Source organism: Gadus chalcogrammus, chromosome 23, assembly GCF_026213295.1.
Source record: "Gadus chalcogrammus isolate NIFS_2021 chromosome 23, NIFS_Gcha_1.0, whole genome shotgun sequence".
Classification (NCBI taxonomy): Eukaryota; Metazoa; Chordata; class Actinopteri; order Gadiformes; family Gadidae; genus Gadus; species Gadus chalcogrammus.
The window spans coordinates 17696889-17718785 of NC_079434.1; the positions used below are offsets into that span (position 1 = coordinate 17696889).

Here is a 21897-nt window from a genome sequence, read left to right on the forward strand (position 1 = left end):
CTTGGGTGGTTAAATGGATTTTCTGGGATGGTGGGTGGTCTAGGTTGGAGGCCCAATATATTATTTGAAAAAGCCCACAATCTCTAGCGGTGCCCCTGGCTCTACATGGGCAATAAAAGCATCTCTTGTGGAGCTTATAGTCTCCAATTTTCCCTCTTTAGACCAGGGAGATGTTAATCTAGGACAGATGCTTCTGATGTCCTCAGTTAGTTCAAAGTAAAGTTCTCCTTGATGTTTGTTCTGTTCCAGAGGGCTGAGGAGAATGCACACGCTTTTCTAGACAAGGAGCTGAAGAAGCTCTGGAGGGATCTCTTCTCAGATTACCCACAATGCTCAGAGAGTCAGAGGGAGAAGGAGGAGGAGGATGGTAAGAACGAGGAGCAGAGGAGGCGCGCCATAGAGGGAGTGGTAGACATCACAAAGCTCTGCCTGATGGAGATGAACCAGGAGGAACTGGCCGACAAGCTGGGCAGTGGTAAGATACTCATATATAGGTTAAATGGTTTGATCCAGATATGTAGGGTCATTGTGGGGGTATCAGGTTGAATGGTTTGATCCAGATATGTAGGGTTATTGTGGGGGTATCAGGTTGAAGAATTTTTAACATTAAACTGCAGATCAACAGCAGAATAACTCAGTGGAAGAGATGCACCACTATCTTGTTATATCAGGTTAGCAAGTCACTGATACCACTGATACTCAACAACGACAGCACTACTAATAAAGTTATAAGATCCATATAAAGTAGAATTTTATAATACTTTTTTCTTTACACCAGTAATTTTGCTTGGAAATATGAATGGTATGTTTCTTCTGGTTTGGGATTTAGGAGCTGTTGCGGTCCAGTGGCAACATGAACTCAAGGCTCATCTGAAGAAGAAGTTCCACTGTGTGTTTGAGGGAATCGCTAGAGCAGGAGAGCAGAGACCTCTGAATGAGATCTACACAGAGCTCTTCATCACAGAGAGAGGCAGTGGAGAGGTCAACATGGAACATGAGGTCAGACTGATTGAAAAGGATTCCAGGAAGCAAGCCAACGAGGAAACACCAATCAGATGTGAAGACATCTTTAAACCTTTACCTGGACAAGATAAACCAATCAGAACAATAATGACAACCGGAGTGGCCGGCATTGGTAAAACTCTCTTAACACACAAGTTCACTCTGGACTGGGCCGAAGGCAAAGCCAACCAAGACATAGACTTCACATTTCTCCTCACTTTCAGAGAGCTGAATTTATTGAAAGGGAAAGAGTTTAGCTTACTGGAACTTCTTAATCAGTTTTCTGTTGAAACCAAAGAATCAGGAATCTACAGATACGACCATGACCAAGTAGTCTTCATCTTGGATGGTCTGGATGAGTGTCGACTTCCTCTGGACTTCCAGAACAACCCGATCTGGACGGATGTCACCGAGCCGACCTCAGTGGACGTGCTGCTGACAAACATCATCAGGGGAGTCCTGCTTCCCTCTGCCCGCATCTGGATAACCACACGCCCTGCCGCAGCCAATCAGATCCCTGCTGAGTGTGTTGACATGGTGACCGAGGTGAGAGGGTTCACCGACCCACAGAAGGAGGAGTACTTCAGGAAGAGATTCAGAGAGGGGACAATGGCCACCACAATCATCTCTCACGTCAAGAAATCTCGAAGCCTCCACATCATGTGTCACATCCCAGTCTTCTGTTGGATCACTGCTACAGTTCTGGAGGACTTCTTAAAAACATCCCAGAGAGGAGAAGAGGTGCCCAAGACCGTGACTCAGATGTACAGCCACTTCCTGAGGGTTCAGTCCATACAGGGGGACAGGAAGTATCATGGGCGAGCTGAAACCGATCCACAATGGAGTTCGGAGAGCAGGGAGATCATTGTTTCTCTGGGGAAACTGGCTTTTAACCAGCTGGAGAAAGGCCAGCTGATCTTCTACGAGGCAGACTTGGCAGAGTGTGACATCGATATCAGAGCAGCCTCAGTTTACTCAGGAGTGTTCACCCAGATCTTTAAAGAGGAGTTTGGCCTACACCAGGACAGGATGTTCTGCTTCATCCATCTGAGCATCCAGGAGTTTCTGGCTGCCCTTTATGTCTTTCTGTCCTACATCAACACTGGTGTCAACCTGCTCTTAGAAGAACATCCAACCTCCAGGGAAGCTGAACTCCTCCCCCTCTACCAGAGTGCTGTGGACAAGGCCTTACAGAGTGAGAACGGGCACCTGGACTTGTTCCTCCGCTTCCTCCTGGGCCTCTCTCTAGAGACCAATCAGATGCTCATGCAAGGTCTGCTGGGACCAAGAGGAAGTAAATTGCTGAACAATCTAACAAAAAACGTTCCATCAGGGCAGACAGGAAGGAGGTCACAAATCAATACCCAAATAGTCCATTACATCAAGGAGAAGATAGGTGGAGATCTCTCTCAAGAGAGAAGCATCAATCTGTTCCACTGTCTGAATGAGCTGAATGACAGTTCTCTAGTGAAGGAGATCCAACAGTACCTGACATCAGGAAGTCTCTCCACTGAATCTCTCTCCTCTGCTCAGTGGTCAGCTCTGGTCTTCATCGTACTGACATCAGAAGAGCAGCTGGACGTGTTTTACCTGAAGAAATACTCTGCTTCTGACGAGGGTCTTCTGGGGCTGCTGCCATTGGTCAAAGCCTCCAAAACATCTCTGTAGGTTCACTCATAACATGTATTAACAATGCAGCACTATACATAATACTAGAATACAAAAGTTATAGTAAATTAAAAAAAATCTCTAACGGTGCACTTAGAACATGTATTGCAATGCACACAATACAATATATATAATACTAGAATACAAAAGTTATAATAACATGCAACATATATCTATAGGCATACTTATAACATGTTTTACGATACACACTATATACATAATTCTATAAAAGTAATATTATGATACAGTTTTCTGTCATAGCATTTTTGTTAGTATCAACATTGTACACCTAATATGTCACTACCATTTAAAGATCTAATGTATAATCATTTGTTCAACTATCAGAAAAGTCTCATAAAACATTTGATCACGGTTCTCAACCTGTTCTGTTTTTTTGTGTGAAGGCTGAACAGCTGTAAGCTGTCAGAGAGATGCTGTAAAGCTCTGGCCTCAGTTCTCAGCTCCAACTCTAGTCTGCGAGAGCTGGACCTGAGTTCTAATGAACTGGAGGATTCAGGAGTGAAGCTGCTCTATGCTGGACTGGGGAGTCCAAACTGTACACTGGAAACTCTCAGGTCAGTTATACTCAAAGTGCCAACAGTTACACCACAAGGTTCCGTTTCAGAAGACTTAACTACTGCCCCTGGTTTGAGAATCATACCTTAATGACCTCAAACTATATGAGATAATAACTCAATACCTTTGTTGACCACATGTATTACGCCTGATTTCCACCGGGGACGTACGCGCCGCGGAACGGCTGCGAACTCTGCCCTGCGTCCATTTCCACCGGGCGCGTAACGGCAGCGTAGCGCTGCCTTGTGAGCCAGCCGTATTCACGCGAGATCCTAAACCTAGTGTACTCACCTTCCACTCCCGAATAAAATAGAAGTGCTACGGAATGATAGCGCTGCGGCGCGGCGACCCGCTCCTGGGACGCTCCTGGGACGTTCCGCAGCGTGCCCCGTGGAAAAGGTTTCATTGATTAGAGTGGCAGCGATCACTCTAATCAGGCATTGGAGTGATTCCATTGGACAGATTACCTCGTATTACACCTGGCTGTTTATGTGGGATGCGAAAATGAAAAGTTAAAAAGTAATCCCAAAGTTGACATTGCAAATTTTCTATTATAAACAAGAAATATAATAAAAGTGCATTCCCACAATCCCCTGTTAACGGGACAGTGGTAGTTTAACAAATGAAGTCACAGTATTTGCCTCCATCAAAGTTTATCGGTCTAAATAAACCAGCAGCCAGACCAATGTAGACCCTGCCTTAGCTGAACCTCTGAAGCTAAGCAGGTGGCCTTGGTTAGTACTGGATGGGAGACCAACTGGGAACACTGAGCTGCTGCTGGAAGTGGTGTCAGTTGGTGGCCAGTAGGGGGCACTCTTCCCTCTGGCCAGAGCATAAATCCTGATGCCCCAGTGCAGTGACGGGGACACTGTGCTGTGGAAGGTGCCACAGCACCTTCCACAGCACAGTGTGGAAGTTATCTCAAAAAGAGTAGGGGATTCCCCAGGTCCCGGCTAAAACTGACCAACCAGGCTCATTCAATCCGGCCCCCTATTCATCCCCCTGTTTAAATGGCTGATTCTTTAATTCCCTTACTCTCCACCTCAAGCTGGTGTGTAATTGATTGATTGAAATGATTGAAATTCTTCATTGACAAATGCATAAACGTAAGCATACAAATGAACAGGTCAAAAGGATAACACATAAAAGCCCATGAGCTTATTTCCATTGTGGTCCCTTGGTGGTGTAAGCATGTATATAGGTGTATGTAAGTGTGTGTGTTAAAGTTAATGTACATGACAATGGGGTCAACAAAGTAAAATATAACATTCCAATCACACATTCACAATTCATGTGTGGTGAGCGTTCTGGCGCCGATTGGCTGCCGTGCATCACCCATGTGGATGCTACACATTCGTGGTGGTTAGTGAGGTCCCCCCTTCACTGTAAAGCCCTATATGAAGTCAATGGAAGGGGACTTGAAGAGCGCTATATGAATGTATAGTTCATTTCAAGTTCATAAATGTATAATTTTCATAGGAGAAACTCAACCATTTCTTTTTTGTTGCCATGACTGTATAAGGTCTTTGTTACGTCATCATTTTTTTACAGATATACTTTATTTATATTTTATCTTCAGAACTTCAATTGAAGACATAAAATACAGAACAAGGTCCAACATTTTTAGATGTAGAAATGCAGAACAATAAATGCAGAAATACTGAGCAACATAAAACAATTTAATATGTGTAAATACAGAACAATATAAAACTATTGATAATGTAGAAATATAGAGCAACATAATAAGATTGAATATGTAGAAATAGAACAAAATACAACTATTGATTATGTAGAAATACAGAGCAACATAATACGATTGAATAGAAATGGAACAAAATAAAACTATTGAATATGTAGAAATAAAAGCAAATTAATTGAATATGTTGACAACATAAATTAATCTGTTGAAATACAGAATGTAAAACGATTGAATATGTAGGAATGCAAAGCATCATAAAACGATTTGAATATGTAGGAATACAGAGCAACATAAAATGTTTGAATATGTAGAAATACAGAACAATATGAATCTATTTAATGTGTACGAATACAGAATAAGATCAAAGGTTTGAATATGTAGAGAATAGGGGTGTGACGATACACTCAGCTCACGAGACAAGACGAGACACGATATTCGGTTTGCGAGAACGAGACGAGACGAGATTTTAAGAAAACTACAATGACAGAATATATGACTGGAACAACAGACTTTTATTTAACCGAGTTGCACATGCATTTTGAAATGTTTTATTATAACTCTTTACATGCATTAAATTGAAACTAAAACTAAAATTTATAAAAAAGTATTAAAAGTAGTAAAAGTAGTACAATTTATTGTAATTTATGAAGTACAATAAATTAAATTAAATAACGAACAATAAATAGCGAACAATATTATCTGCAAAACCAAATCAAAGTTCTACTCCATCAATACAGAGTGCAAATAGTGCATCAGAGTCTGACCAAGTATGTCACTGACAACTTGGTATTGTCCGTGTCTTATCAGTCACTCTACTGCCATTCATAATTTCCGCCGGGTACCCAAAATGCTGCCAAACAAATGATTTAAAAGTGGCGGGGGCATCTTCGACGGTAATACGGGTATTTTCCGACGTCATTCTGACTGCCTATGGCTGCTTCCCCTGCTTCCCCTCCTTCTCCTCCTCTTCTTCTTTTCCTTCTCCTTCGTTAGGTTCTGGCGGGCTAGACGTAGCAAAGGCGCATTACTGCCCCTACAGGCCACAAATAGACGTTTGGATAGCTCACAAATCTCGCGAGACAGATTTTTAACGCGACGGGTAATATCGTTGAGTTTAATCTCGCGAGATCTCATGGCACGAGATCTTGTCACACCCCTAGTAGAGAAGCAAAACCCCAGAGAGGTTTCATAGTCGTCCTTGATTTTGAAGCCTGGTAAAAGTGTCTGAAGTCAGGAAGGGCGAGTGCCCTTAGTGTTTTAGGTTTTTGTAAATGAGCTTGAGCACATTTATGATGATTGATCAAAATAAAAGGTTGAATTAATGAATCATTAGTCTTACAGAAGCATTGGGACTGATAGAGCGCTGAAGGCCCTCCTTGGCTCCACAGCCCTCTGCTTCGTTAGGTCTGACTCTGTTCACACAGAGTTCAGGATCCCTACGGCCATCAGGGGACTGCTGGAGGATGTTTGAATGTCCACAGTCATCTCCTTGAGCTCACTTCCCTGATCCCTGATAGCAGCGAGGAGAGCGGAGGCGCTAGTATCACTGGACGTCCTCCCCTCCAGTGTGGCCCCATGGCGGCCCTGTGCTATTCGTTAGCTACACCATGTTTCTTCTGTGAACTAGTTGGATCTTTTAAGCACTTTTAATCTCACTTCCTAACATGTTCTTTTTATTGTGTGCAGGCTGAATTCCTGTGATCTGTCAGAGGGATGCTGTGAAGCTCTGGCCTCAGCTCTCAGCTCCAACTCCTCTAGTCTGAGAGAGCTGGACCTGAGTTCCAATCGTCTGAAGGATTCAGGAGTGAAGCTGCTCTCTGCTGGACTGGGGAGTCCACACTGTACACTGGAAACTCTCAGGTCAGTTTTACTCAACGTGCAAACAGTTCCGTATCAGGAGACTTTTAAAAAACGACTACTTGCCCCTGGTTTGAGGATCAATCCTAAATGCCGTCTAAATATATAATCGAATGACTCAGTACCTTTGCTGACCACGTTTATCAGGGTGGTGCCATTGGACATATTACACCTTGTTGTTTATGTGGGAAAATGAAAAGTTTAAAAAAGTTATCCAAGAGTTGCCATTGCATCTTTTCAATTATATACGCAAAATGTAATAATAGTTCCCTCCCACAATCTCCTGTTAACGGGAGAGTGGGAGTTAAACAAATGAAGTCACAGTATTTGCATCAATCAAAGGTTATAGGTCTACGTAGACTAATTATATTTTGGCGAGCAGCACACGCGCGTGCGTGCGTGCGTGCGTGCTTGCGGTGTATTGTGTAACTGCTTTAAACCTGGGTCAGTCCTGTGCTGCTCGCCACATTATAATTAGTCTACTAAGACCTATAACCTTTGATTGATGCAAATACCTTGACTTCTTTTGTTTAAAGGGGACATATTATACCATCTATCCATCATACATCTAGACACGCCCACCTGTGATGTAAGAAGCTGCACAGTTTCAAAACGGCTTGTTATGGCTAATCACACTCACACTTGGTGGTGTAATATATCCCTTTTAAACAAATGTAGTCACAGTATTTGCATCAATCTAAGGTTATAGGTCTACGTAGACTTATTATATTGTGGCGAGCAGCACTGGAATGACCCGACGGGAGACCAGGGCCCCGTTTCCCGAAGCATCGTTAGCCTAACGACGGGATTCCACCGCACGCGTTACGGCTGCGACTCTGCCCTGCTTGCATTTCCACCGGGCGCGTTACGGCAGTGCAACGCAAGATCACGCGATAATCCTAAACCTAATGTACTCAACTTCCACTCCCAAAACGACTGCAATTAAATGCCACGCTTTGTCCTTCCGGCCATTGCCTTTATAAAAAGGATGATTAGGTACATAAATTACTTCATGTTGCTGAACTTCGACAATGAGTCTCTCGTCGTCCATGTTGCCGACCCTCTGAGACCCTTTGATTGATTGACTGCTGACCTGTTGTGATAGGCTACATGTGATAGGCTACATGAGCTGAGTATTGTGTTTTATTTGGAAAATGTACCGGATGCTCTATGGCTTTTACTTTTTCACTTCCTGCCCTGCTCGATCTGCCATTTCGAAATTGACGCGGTTCAGCAACGGCTTGCGGCAAAAATAGAAATGCTACGGAATGATAGCGCTGCGGCACGGCGAGCCGCTCCTGGGACGCTGCTGAGACGTTCCGCAGCCGCGCCCGGTGGAAATAGTCTCATTGATTAGAGTGGAACCTATCTGCTGCGGTCACCGCGGCCAAGACGTGCCACAGCCGTAACGCTGCCGTAACGCGTCCGGTGGAATCAGGCCTTAAGTGGTTCGTGAGTTCGATGTACGAGCATCGTACAGTTTTCACACCGTTTCCCGAAAGCATCGTTGCGTAACGAACGTCAGGAAAACACTCGTAGCTAACGAGGGCTCCAGGGGTACTCGTAGGGTGCTAAGAGCACTATCGTTACTTTAGCCTCAGTGGTGTCACCTGCTGGACATTCAGTGGTATTGGATGTGTTTTATTAAAACACATCCAATACCACGGCATGTCCAGCTGGCACCATTTCGCAATACCCCCAAAACAGTGGTTACCGGCAATATATTACTCATAGACTACTGTAGGATTTAAAAAGCAAAGACAGAGACAGAGTCAACAACAACATAATTTATTGCAACAATTTAAAATTCCAAAAATAAATAGGCAGCCGAAATGTACCGATCAAACGCCACGTCCCAAGGCAACCCTCAAGGCATATAATAAAATCAAATGATTCCATTGGTCTTGTGTGGGAGGTCGCTTTCGAGCTACACTTGCTGTCTCCCTCTGTTTTTAATTCAACCATCGTGGTTGGTCCTCGTATTGATTAATGACAGAAGACATACTGTATATCAGTGGCGAAGCTAGACCTTTTTTGGGTGGGCTCAAGCCCACCCAAAACTTGCCTTAGCCCACCCTATCGTTTCGTCCTCAAATCTAATATTCTACAGTTTTTTTTACACAAGCAATGAGAGGATGGATGCTGTAATGAACAGGCTCAAATGGGCTAGTGAAATCGAGCGCAACCTTCCTGCAGGAATCTCTAACCTCTGATTGGTGGGTGGGCGTCTCCTGTTTGACAAAACCAAAAATGCTGCACGAGCGCACCTAACATAGTTTCTGCTGTTTTGTCTGTCAAAGAGGCTAGCTAGTCTTTATCCACGATTTCCAGCTGTGTTATAACATGACCTGGTAATAATAATACTAATAATTTTAAAACCTTGACATAATCTGTCAGATGTATTAAATGACAGTTGACCACAAGGCGATTCTATCTATGCCTCTTCTTGAATTGCTTCATGTTTTAGTCGGCAGAGCCTTGTAATGCTGCGTAGCATGATAAGCATGATAAGGAGCAAGGAGCAGAAAAAGTTGACATGGGGGCTAATTTTCAGTTGAAAAAAAACGCTGGCATTAGTTTATCAGCTGAGGGCGTATTCATTGCCATAACAACGTGAGCTTATCAACAAGTACAACATGTTCTAATACTCTCTAGACTCAGGCAAACGCCCTCAGCTGATTAAAGGTGTCAGGGGGGGCGTGAGCGGCAGAGGGGACTTAGTGTCTTATGTATTTATTTATTTATTTTAATAAGTTACTTATTTTATTTTATTTTAAAGAAACATAATACCAAGGGTCAGAAGTTTTACAAGAAGTTTGATCTTACAAAGTCATGACAGAGGGACTTGGTGTCGTTATTCATGCTTGAAAGATGAACATATATTATTTTTTTGGAAATGGAACAAGCTGATGAAGCTGACAAGTGACCAATGTTTACTGTTTAAAAATACTTTCATTAAATTAGTGGTGGGCATAGATAATTTTTTTTTAATCTAGATTAATTTTGGAATTAATCTAGATTAAAATGGCAAACGGCAAAAAATCCTTTCGTTTACCTTGACAGCTGTCAATTATACTTGGCAACGGTGAATTATCAAATATAATTCACCGCCGGAAGTTGTGAAGTGCCCATGCAAGTGTACCGAGCATAAATAAAAATAATTGACAGCTGAACGTCGGGAAGGCCCATGCAAGTGAATGGAGATGCTACAGCATTGAGAAGAGCCGTGTAATAATCCATAATAATGTAAAGTTTAGAAGTTAAATATTTGAAAATTGTAGAATAAAGTAATATAATTTATATTGGAGTTAATTAGCTAGAAATGTACTTACAAGGTTTAGTCAGTTAATCATTTACATATTTATGTTACACAATTATTACTTACATATTTACATGTTTATATATTTAACACAGTCAGGATATTCTGTTGAATCTGCCTCTCCGATTCCCTCACGTTGACCTCAGTCTGAATTCTAGCTTCTGATTGGTTAGTTCAGTCACGTGATGAGTCTGAACAAGGAAGTGTTTGAAAATAGGTGATATTTTTTTATCGCGCGATAAAAGTTTTGCGTTAACGCAGCCGTTAACGCCGATAACGGCCCACCACTAAATTAAATGCAAACCCCAGTGAATCATTTCCTCTTGTTTCTCTGATTCGAGATCCACACAGACTTAGCAGTCTTGTTTAAATGTTACAAATTGAGTTAATAAACTGAAGTTGGAAATAGTTTTAAGTTGTTGCAGATGTTATCTCCGCTAATTTTATTAATCTAAATAAATACATTTGAGCAGGCTCTCAATAGTAGGCTATTTCAATTCAGGGAGGGCGTGATAGGGGGGGAATGAAAGAAAAATAATTGAGAACCACTGGTCTAGAACATGTAGGCTACTTGTTGATTAGCTCACGTTGTTATGGCAATGAAAACGCCCTCAGCTGATAAAATAATGCCAGCGGTTATTTTTAAACTGAAAAATTGCACCCTTTTTTTTTGCATCAGAACAACAAGATTTTTTGGCATCAGAATTTTTCTAAAAATGTATGGGTCCCTGAAGGTGAGACAAAATAGTTTAGTGCTCCCGAAATAGTGGTCTGTTTCTCATAGTATTCGACTAGTACATGTTGTACATGTTGATTTTTTTGCATCAGAAGTTTTATAAAAATGTATGTTGATACAATTTATAAAATTTTATGGGTCCATGAAAGTGAGGCGACATCATTTAGTGCTCCCGAAATAGTGGTATGTTTCTCATATTATTAATCTAGTACATGTTGCACCAATGTGTTTCAATAACATATTCAGGAAAATATGGTCATTTTTGAGTGAAACTTACACAAATTAAATTTAATATACCCAGTTCACATCCATTGATTATTCCTTCATCCAAACTTTTTTCATTTCATCACTTTAGTGGTTCAGAACTGCATTATTTAGATGACACTGCCAGCTATCGGCTTAGACATACAACAGCATAGTAACTAATAGGGCTGGCCCGAATCATTCAAATATTCGAATACTCGTTCGGAAAATTATTATTCAAAGCTTAAATCAGTATTCGGAGCTTCGTTGATTTATTTTTTTCACGTACGTTACGTTACCAGAGCAAGGGAGGCAAACTATAAGCGTCAGCGACACCGAGCAGAGAAGCGAGAGAGGTGGAGGAAGAATAGATATCTTGTTTCCCTTTACTTTATAACACAACATTAGCGGGATCTCTGGAGGAAAAGTAATACTTAAAACCTTAGCTTAGTTGTTTGTTTACGTTCGCTGTACAGCGCCGCACCAATCAACTGTGATTGGCTTGCTGCAGAGCGTGAGCATCTTGGGAATACCCGGTCAATATAATGGATGTAATATGGACACATAAGACAATTAATATTCGGTATTTGTTATGGATTTATTGTACAAATTCCCTGAAAAGATGCACGTTCCAGGATGAATTGAAAAGCTCCCGTAAGGGCTGGGATGGCAGAGAAAAGCTGATTTGGAACGGCGCAACAGCTGTTCGCTTTCACGGGGGAAAACTAAGGAACTTCAACCTACTTAGGCCTACTAATTAACGTTCAAAAACTATTAAATCTTCAACAAAATATGCAGATACTGTCAAAATCGGTTCCAGGGAGTATATAGGGATTATTAATGTTGTTTTTGATGGTGTTTTTTTCTGGAACGAGTATTTGAATATTCGCTCGGAAAAACCAACGAGTATTCGAAGCCTGAAAAATGACATTCGGGCCAGCCCTAGTAACTAATGGCGCGTTTCCACTGCAGGGTGCGGTACGGTTCGGTTCGCAAAGGTGCGGTACAGATTGCGTTTCCATCGCCAAAAGTGGGCGTGACCGGACTGAGCCGTACTCGTTTTGCCCTCGTCTTCAGTACTCCTCCGTTGGGGTACTGAGACACCTGAAAGGGTGCCGGAAAATTCGAGCTACACACCCCCTCCGTTGATTGGTCGACAGAATCGTCACTTCCGGGCGACGTGGGGATAAAAACAAACAAACAGTTGCCTCAAGGTATTATTCTTTACAATGAACATGTCGTGTAAAACGCTTGCTTGGGCGAACAAGGAGGTGGAGACGTTCCTCTGCATTCTTGGGGAGGAAGACGTGCAGAGGGAGCTTGATGGAGCAGTGAGGTTTCTGGTCGAATGGCTGTGTCGCGCTGCTATGATTTCACGATGTTTACGTAGCTGCCGCGGCGATCGACATCCGGCCTACCATAAAGGCTACTGTCGGCGGTGGAAACGCGACCTCGGAACTGAGCTGGGCTATACCGCCCCCTCCCTATCGGACTGAGGCGAACCGAACCGTACTGCTCCCTGCAGTGGAAACGCGGCATAAGAAAATAAAGGTCGTGAAAAAAGAAAAATCTTGGACAGGACTTTATATACTTCATATACCCCTGTGGCATCCTGGGGTTGAGCCCCCCCAAAAGTCAGAACCTAAACTCGCCCCTGCTGTACATGAATCATGCTGAGACCAGCGGGTGTCTGAGAATTTCTGCAGGCGTTTTTTGTTGCGATTGTTTGCCATAAAGCACTGTAGGTGCTTCGGTGAGGCTGTGTTGAAGTTCATAATTAATTGGACCGTGTCTAAACAGTAACCTTAGTGGAGTGCACAATCGAGAGCGTGGTTTCTGCAGTGAACATAGACTGCTGCGGGAAACTGTGCTGCGATGCGTGCCTGAACCCCGCGTGCTTTCCAGAGTTCGGGAGTATGCAAATTATTCTACAGAGTTCGAAACTCTGTGTGCAGCCCCGCCTTCTCCAGTGAACCAAGAAAGCCCGCGCCGTGACGAACGGGGGATTTGACCCCCTTCGGTTTTACACAGGAAACTTGAGATAAGACGGTGAAATCGCCGGGCATGCCAAGCTGCGACCGAACCGGCTTGGCAGTGTAAAAAGGCCTATACATCATCCTGCCCAACAATATGGGCAGGATCTAGACCAAGCTCTTCTAATCGGGTCAGCAATAGCCGTGTGTCAATGCCCAGCCTCTACCTTTGAATGATAATGAATGTATGGAACGTTGCATTTTTAATGTTTACACCAAAGATTCTAGACTAGAGAGTGCGAGCCATCAATGAAACCTTATAAGGAATCAGATAAAGTCTGCTCTCTTTGCTGAGCAAAGCATGTTTCAGAAATCAGCACATTAAGATAAATGTACTTGTCACACAAGCTGTTTTAGATTTTTGTAACATGGAATTGTTTCAGGGGGGAAAATGCCTCGAAAAAATACACGCACAGTGCGTTCAAGATTAGGACTGACAAAGCATATGTCAGCCCAGGCCTAATCATTTGTGTTTTAATATCTTCAGCATTCATATTATTGTAGTCTATTCTTTTCTTAGGATACTCTGTTGTTAGCCTTGATGGGGATATATTTGAACCCTATTTTCCTGCGACATTCCTGCGTCTCCCCATCCTACAGAGCCCATTTCAGCACCGTGTCAGTGGACAGTTACAAGCCTACAAACGTTGTTAGAGCAGAGCATGCGCGTTCATGTTAAGAGGAGTTTCAGGAAACGCTCCAAAGAAATTTACGAAGGTTCGCAAGATCCTTCGTGAGAATGATCGTACGAGCTTGGATCCATCGTTATCGGGAAACGGGGCCCAGGATTAAAGCAGTTACACAATACACGCAAGACCCAGAGAGTTGCCTTTTTTTTTACACACACAGACACTCACACTCACACTCACACACACGACACTCTTGGTGGCGGTGCCGCTTCCCTCCGAGCCTCCCAGGATCCTTTGCGGCACCCGGACACGGTGACCACGGCCGTGACCACCACAATATAATTTACAGAAGAATAATGTATCATCATTTTTATATAACTATCAGAAAAGAAAAGTTTCTGATAGCTAACTATCAAAAAAGTCGTATAAAACATTAAATCAGGGTTCCTAACATGTTCTGTTTATTCTGTGTGCAGGCTGAATAGCTGTCATCTGTCAGAGCGATGCTGTGAAGCTCTGGCCTCAGTTCTCAGCTCCAACTCTTCTCGTCTGAGAGAGCTGGACCTGAGTACCAATGATCTGCAGGATTCAGGAGTGAAGTTGCTCTCTGCTGGACTGGGGAGTCCACACTGTACACTGGAAACTCTCAGGTCAGTTTTACTCAATGTGCAAACCTTTACAGCACAAGAATCTTTATAACAAAAAAGTAACAAAAAAACTTCAATAAAGACATTTAATGTAGAGATTTAAGCCGATAAAGTCAAAATTCACACCCCTAAATAATATTTTTGTACAAGAATAACTCAACATATTTATATTGTTGTTGCCATGACAGTATAAGTTGAATGTTATATAAGTACAGTTTACTATTTTTTATTTTTATTATTATACCTATTCACATGTAGTCAGGCTTTTTTTAAAGCTTATTATTAGAATATAAAAAAAATATATGTTGGCATAACTTCTTTTTCAATTATGGAAAATGTTAAAGACATAAACACAGTAACGTGGTCTTTTTATTTTGTGTGTGAAGGCTGAATGTCTGTCATCTGTCAGAGAGATGCTGTGAAGCTCTGGCCTCAGTTCTCAGCTCCAACTCCTCTAGTCTGAGAGAGCTGGACCTGAGTACCAATGATCTGCAGGATTCAGGAGTGAAGCTGCTCTCTGCTGGACTGGGGAGTCCACACTGTACACTGGAAACTCTCAGGTCAGGGTTAGGGTTAAATGTGTCTTTGGGTTTGTTTAATAGTAAGGGATGATCCAGGACTAGGTGGGCTGTGATCTAAAAGAACAGGCGAGGCGGGTTGCGACGTGCTAAAAACTTGGTGGTTCAAACTGCTGTACCGGGCGGCGACGTCAGGTGGTTTCCCTAGCAACTGTGAACGCTCTGGCACATCTGAGAGCCGCAACAGCATCAGCATCACGCTAAAAAGTAGCCTTACTTAGGTTTGCGATTAGGTTGCTTGAGCTAGCACCCCAATTTTCCCTCCCGGACCCTACACACACATTGGCGGTTTATTGGGTTTCATTCTGATGTAAATGAGACGGCTCCGCGGTTCCGGGGAGGGGCGGGGGCTTGGGTAGAGGTGTTGCTGCGCTGTCTCCACAGAGACAACGCAGCGATATCATCATGAGCAGTTCTAACTGGAGAGGAAGTGACACGCAAGCTGCTGATCATGTTAACGCATTAAACAAAGAAGTTGAAAGATGGTGCAATCTATGAGAGAGACACAGAGGAACTGTCCTTGGGAGGCTTTTGTTGGGATAAAAAAACAAGTGGTCAGGAAATTAAAGAATATGTTGGCGTTTTTTTTGCACTAAATAGTTAATCGCGTTTGTAGCCTACACTCAGACGTGAACTCATTCTTGCATGCGGGTGTCTTCATTCATAAAAAAATAAAAACATTCGAGAGTATGCAAATTATTCTAAAGAGGTCTAGACCCTGTGCGCAACCCGCCTTCTCCAGTGAATCATGGAAGCCCGCGCCGTGAAGAGCGGGGGATTTGACCCCCTCGGTTTTACACAGAAAACTTGAGGGAAGACGGTGAAATCACCGGGTGTACCAAGCCGCGACCAAACCGGCTTGGCAGTGTAAAAAAAAAGCCTGAAAAGGAGAAGACGGCGAGTTAGAAAGCCGAGAATATGGAGCCGCAACGCCTACTTCAGCGGCAGAAACAGGGTGCCTACGCCAATCTTTGTAGAGAGATTTCTATCTGCAAAAACTGTTGGATTATTTTTATTGATCCCCTTCGAGAATTTGTGTGTAAAGGGGGGGGACTAGGCTATATTCTCACCTTTCTACTTTGTAAAGCGCATTGTAGGCCTGTTGCTTTTGGGCCGATACTGCGCCCATTCCTTGATTCGTTCTGCCGCAGCACTCCAAACAATTAATTTCGTTCCAATGTTCGTCCATTCCACTCCAATAGTGGTCCTGCATTGAGTTTAAATCCAACTCTAATGAATATATGGTCCAGTTTTAAGTTTCATAGCATATTTATGCATTCCCAGGGCATGTTAAATGAGTGCATGCCCCGCCACTCATAACACACGCACATTTCGGTTCCTCATTAAAGTGCCTGGCGTTTTTTAACGCCCCCTGCCCCGCCCCCATGGTGTTGCGGCGTCAACTTGCGTTAGTGCTGGGCGCTATACCGGTTCTCACTGAATAACGGTGTATTTTCGTTAGGATATGATTTTTTTTATAGACCGCCATACCGGTCTATTTGATTACACAAAGTTTGGAACGCAGCGCTGCGCGAAACAGTTTCAGACGGGACCCTTTTCAATGTTGCGGTAAACACGCATGGTACGACAACGACTTTCTTTATAGGTCCAGGACCATGACTGCAAGGCGTGGTATTTCAGGCCAACTGGTAAAAGAGTGTGTCACGGCTTTCAAACATATAAACCATAAAGCCTATGGGCGCCTCGAGACTCGGGACGGACTTGTCTGCGCTGCGGCATCGCTTACTTGATGTTGTTTTGATTCGGTAGGTTGTAGTGGGTGAACGTGAATGAACGTGTGTGTGTGTGTCTGTGTGTGTTGCGAGAGAATGTAATTTTAAATTAACAAACAAACAAACTCAAAGTCGATGCATGCATCCAAAACTTTTTGTTCAAAACCAAATAAACAAATCAAAAACCGAGTCGTTATTCGCTTCAAATACTTTTTCTTTTCAAAACTTGGGAATTAATACAGCGCGGTACCGAGCGGTTGAAAACAATGTTGGCGTCTCCTGTGGCTGCCTTGCGCACCTGAGTTATACTACTTAATATGACTTTGGCAGTAATGTTGCGCCATGATGCGTGCCTGCTTGCTTTCAGCGAGTAATTAATATTATTTGTAATTATTTTTTAAAAATATATTTATCAGTCACAGCACTCACAGCAGCCTCTTCGTGTAAAACGAGTAATTTAATGCCAACCGTAAATTTTGCATATCAAGTAGGCTGGCAAACACCGTTGCCATTCAACTCAGTGTCCGCTGACTTTCTGCTTAATGTGAAACTCATAACAAGTCGTGCATGTATGCAAGTGTGTGCGGTTTCGTTTTTTTAAGTACCGGTTCGAGAACCGTTTTAGCACCGGAACCGTTTGAAAAGTACAGAGTAGGCACCGGTATCGGATAAAACCCAAACGATACCTAGCCCTAGTCCTGATTGGCTGAAGAGAAATAGGTACGTCATTGTGTTCTAAAACTGGACCTGGGGATTTGACATGTTCAATCTCTGGCGACTCCTTGCAACGGCATCAGCCGCGCTGCAACGACCAGTTCACACTGCTGCAACTTTTCCCCTGCGACGTTCCAAAACAGTCTCGTTGCAAGTCGTTGCGAGGCAAATCTTTGGTCTGAACTGGGCTTAAGATCCCCGACAGATTCAGCATCATTATTCATTTGTAGGCTGGGGTCACCGTGTCAGTGGACCACAGATGGGAGGATGAGAGGCCAGAGGAGGAAAATAACTTTAGAGGACGAGGATTTTAGGAACATAAATAAAATGTGTTAGTTTGAAGGGGAGTTTATTCTTTTTGCTGTCTTGTTAGCTGCTAGTATGTTATGAGTTATCAGGTTATTCTAGCTGACAACACTGGCCAGCTGATGTGAGGGTGAGGGGTTGCTATCCTGATAACTGCTAGCATGTTATGTATGTTATATGTGATGTAACTCTGGCCAGCTCATGTGAGGGTTAGGGTTAGGGGTTGCTGTCTGTATGTTATGGATGTTATGTGTTATATGTTATGTAACTCTGAGGAGTTGCCATTAGTGTAGACATGGTGATGAGGCTCTAGACGGGCTGTGATCTAAAATAAATCATGAAGCTTTTGGTTGTTCTTCATATGGAATTAATACTTTATTAACCTGTTTTCTTCAGTAAGAACTATTCTCATCCAGATATAATAAATAAAGGTGTGTGTGTGTGTGTGTGTGTGTGTGTGTGTGTGTGTGTGTGTGTGTGTGTGTGTGTGTGTGTGTGTGTGTGTGTGTGTGTGTGTGTGTGTGTGTGTGTGTGTGTGTGTGTGTGTGTGTAGGTTGTCTGGCTGCCAGGTCACACAGGAAGGCTGTGCTTCTCTGGCCTCCGCTCTGAGCTCCAACCCCTCCCATATGAGAGAGCTGGACCTGAACTACAATCACCCAGGAGACTCAGGTGCTGCGCTGCTCTCTGCTGGACTGGACACTCTCAGGTATGGAGAAGACAGCTCACCATTCATAGACAATGTCTCCTACAAGGATTCAACCCGCTGCTAGATGAAGTGGTTTGAAAAGGCAGCTGTAACTTATGTTGTGTAGAAAGTGATGAGACAGCAGATGATGAAGGCGTATGTTTCAACATGCTGCTCTCACTTTGTTTCCCCCCCAGTGTGGAGCACAGTGGAGTGTGGAGACTGAAACCAGCTCTAAAGAAGTGTAAGTGTCTGTTTGATTCATCACAACGCACACTGACTATTGAGCTGGAAAGTCCATCCACACATCAGGAGGTGACATCTGTTCATTCAGATATCTGGGAATGAAGCTGATGACTGAAATCATGTATCTTACATATATAAACATAATTGCTGTGATTATATCATGAGTGATGATTTTACAACATTGGACTTAACACCATAATAATCAGGATACTGTTATAATTACATGTCTATTTTATATTCAAAAACTATTAAATCATACTATCATCTTGTCACTATTATAATAATTATAATTTTGTTACATTACATTATCTGTAGCACATAATCATATTAACATGTTTTGAATGATGCATGTGTTTCATCTTAGATTTCAATTAGAGCTGGTGATGCTGTTTATTTAATAATGATGACGATGATGATGATGATAATTATAATTAAAAATATTGGTTTAGCAGCCTAATCATGTTTCTCCCGTCAGATGCCTGTGAACTCACACTGGACCCAAACACAGCCCACAGACGACTCTCTCTGTCTGAGGACAGCAGGAAGGTGACGCGGGTTGAAGAGGACCAGTCGTATCCGGATCACCCAGAGAGGTTTGACACCTGGCACCAGGTGTTGTGTAGAGAGGGTCTGCCTGGCCGCTGCTACTGGGAGGTAGAGTGGGGAAGACGGGTTCATATAGGAGTGGCATACAGAGGAATGACAAGGAGTGGAGGGGCTAATGACAGCGTGCTTGGATTGAACAACAAGTCCTGGAGTCTTGTTTGTGATGACGACGATGATGCTGCTGTCTACAGTGCCCGTCACAACGGTAGTTCAACAGATATACGTCCCCCCCCCCCTCACTCTAACAGAGTAGGAGTGTATCTGGACCGGCCCGCTGGCTCTCTGTCCTTCTACAGAGTGTCCCCAGGAGGAGGAGGGTCCTCAGACACACTGACACACATCCACACCTTCCAGGCCTCCTTCACCCAGGAGGTCCTCCTCCCTGGGTTTATGTTACGTAAGAGTGGTTCCTCAGTGTCTCTGAGTGTCCATTGTAGATACACAAACACACACACACAGACCCATGGAAGAGCACACACATGTAGACAGTCATAAACACACCCAAACCAACAAACATATGTACATAGAAATTAACACACACACACGTACACACAAACAAACACATCGTTCATGACTCTATAAACACACACACATACACACAAACAAACATATCGCACTCTATAAACACACACACAAACGTATACAGACTTAATCTCACACACACACACACACACACACACACACACACACACACACACACACACACACACACACACACACGCACACGCACACGCACGTACACGTACACAGACTTATTTACACAGACATGCACTCACACACACACACATTCATGGATCTAAACCCACAGCAGGTCTGTGTTCCGGGGGTAAGCAGCAGGTAACATCAGTGTCTCTCGTGGTTCATCTCTCAGCCCTTTCTGTGTTCAGCTGGGCTGCTGAGCGTCAGATTAGAGGGGGCCGCTTGGGTCTGGGGGGTCCTCACAGTCCTGACGTTGGAGAGGACCACCCACCTGTACCTGTAGTGCATCGGGTTGTTGAGCAGCAGCCGTTCAGTGGAAGTACAACACTTTGTGTTTGATTTAAATACTCCACTGAACTCCAAATGCTGCATTTTATTGGGCTTCTGAAAGGTTCAGCATAAACCATGAAAGGAAGATCTTCCTTTGGGTTAAGCAGGTTGTACAAAGATTTACTTTCTGATGTGAAATGTGTTTAAATTGTTGATTGATGGTACGCTATTTTACTTCAATATTTTATGTATTTTCAACATTGTTTTAAAGGAATACAAAATCAGTTTATATTTTGCCATGCCTGATTGATTGATTGATTTCATTTATTTCAGACGTATCAAAATACAAATCAAGCATCGCAAATAACACCAAACAAAATAAAAAGCATGACACTACAATAAACAAAAGCGATGTGCCTAATATATACTTCCTGTATTCCTCATAATCTCTCTTTATACTATATTTGATATATTATTTCATGTATATTAATATTATTATTAGTATTTATTTTTTTATATTTTCCTTACTTCTGTCCCTCATTCCTGTACCTTTTGAAAATCATTGCTTTGAACCTTTTTTTAAACTGGATCATGTTTGGACATTGCTTTAGCTGCTTGCTCATCCCATTCCACAGTTTCACACCCCCAATTGAGATGCAATGTCATTTTAAAGTCATGCGTACAGCCAGTGTCTTAAAGTTTAACTGTTCCTTAAAGTTGAACTGTTCCCTCAAATTGTAACCCCCCTCTCTGTCAAAAAAAAGTTTTTGAATGTTACCTGGTAGCAGTTTATTTCTAGCTTTGAACATGATTTGTGCAACTTCATATTCAACCAGGTCATTGAACTTTATGATACGGGAATGTAAAAACAGGAGGTTGGTGTGATCATAATATCCAGCTTTATTGATTGTTCTTATGGCTCGTTTTTGAAGTGTGACTGACATGGAACGTGATTTAAAGCATATTTAACAACATAATCATGAATGATGATAAGGATTCCATGGGAAAGGGTAACGATGTTGTATATTACTTTAAACGGAAGATAGTTTCTTTGTGTTCTGTTGGGAACAACAAGTCAACATGTTCAATGATTAAAGATACCTGTTTAGGATTTGCAATTGTTCATAAAGCATAATGTTAATAAACAACTCATTCGATCAACTGAATGTTCTTGTGTGTTCAGAGGATTCTTCCCGTTAGTTCAGTTGAAATCCTCCAAGTCTTCTGGAGACGTTACCTCCAACACAGCAGTGGGGTCTCCATTCACCCCTAAATCAGTGTGGAGGGAGGATATTACCACACACACAACAGTGGAGTCTCCATTCACCCTTTCATCAGTGTCTATAGGGAGTATATTACCACACACACAACAGTGGAGTCTGACTTTTTTAACCACACACTCGTATACAAAAACAAAAAGTAAGTAAAAAGGTGGCGAGCCTATCTGGCGAGCTAACCAGCTAGGCAGAGCCTAGCCTATCTGGCGATCTCTGCTGTCTCTGATTGGGGTCATCCCTATGTTCCCCGGGTCCTATGTTCCCCGCTCGGGGAACATAGGACCCGGGGAACATAGACACGCTCCCCTCTGATTGGTCCAGAGACAGCAGGCCTGTGGTTAAGCATCAGGCCCTTAGATGGTATTTCACGTTAC

The 21897-nt window shown here is 42.9% G+C and overlaps 1 protein-coding gene across 2 annotated transcripts in view; it reads left to right on the forward strand.

The window, feature by feature from the left end:
* LOC130377406 (NACHT, LRR and PYD domains-containing protein 12-like) overlaps positions 1 to 21797 on the forward strand; it is a 76299-nt gene extending 54502 nt beyond the window's left edge. Inside the window, exons 15-20 of one of the 2 annotated variants that reach the window (XM_056584518.1) lie at positions 6632 to 6805; positions 14239 to 14412; positions 14796 to 14969; positions 18294 to 18446; positions 18623 to 18669; positions 19147 to 21797. In XM_056584518.1, coding sequence (XP_056440493.1) covers positions 6632 to 6805; positions 14239 to 14412; positions 14796 to 14969; positions 18294 to 18446; positions 18623 to 18669; positions 19147 to 19772 — 1348 coding nt within the window. In that variant the 3' untranslated portion in view covers positions 19773 to 21797. The remainder of the gene's footprint in view (positions 1 to 6631; positions 6806 to 14238; positions 14413 to 14795; positions 14970 to 18293; positions 18447 to 18622; positions 18670 to 19146) is intronic. The other variant, XM_056584519.1, reaches the window with a different exon arrangement.
* Positions 21798 to 21897: the final 100 nt, after the last annotated feature.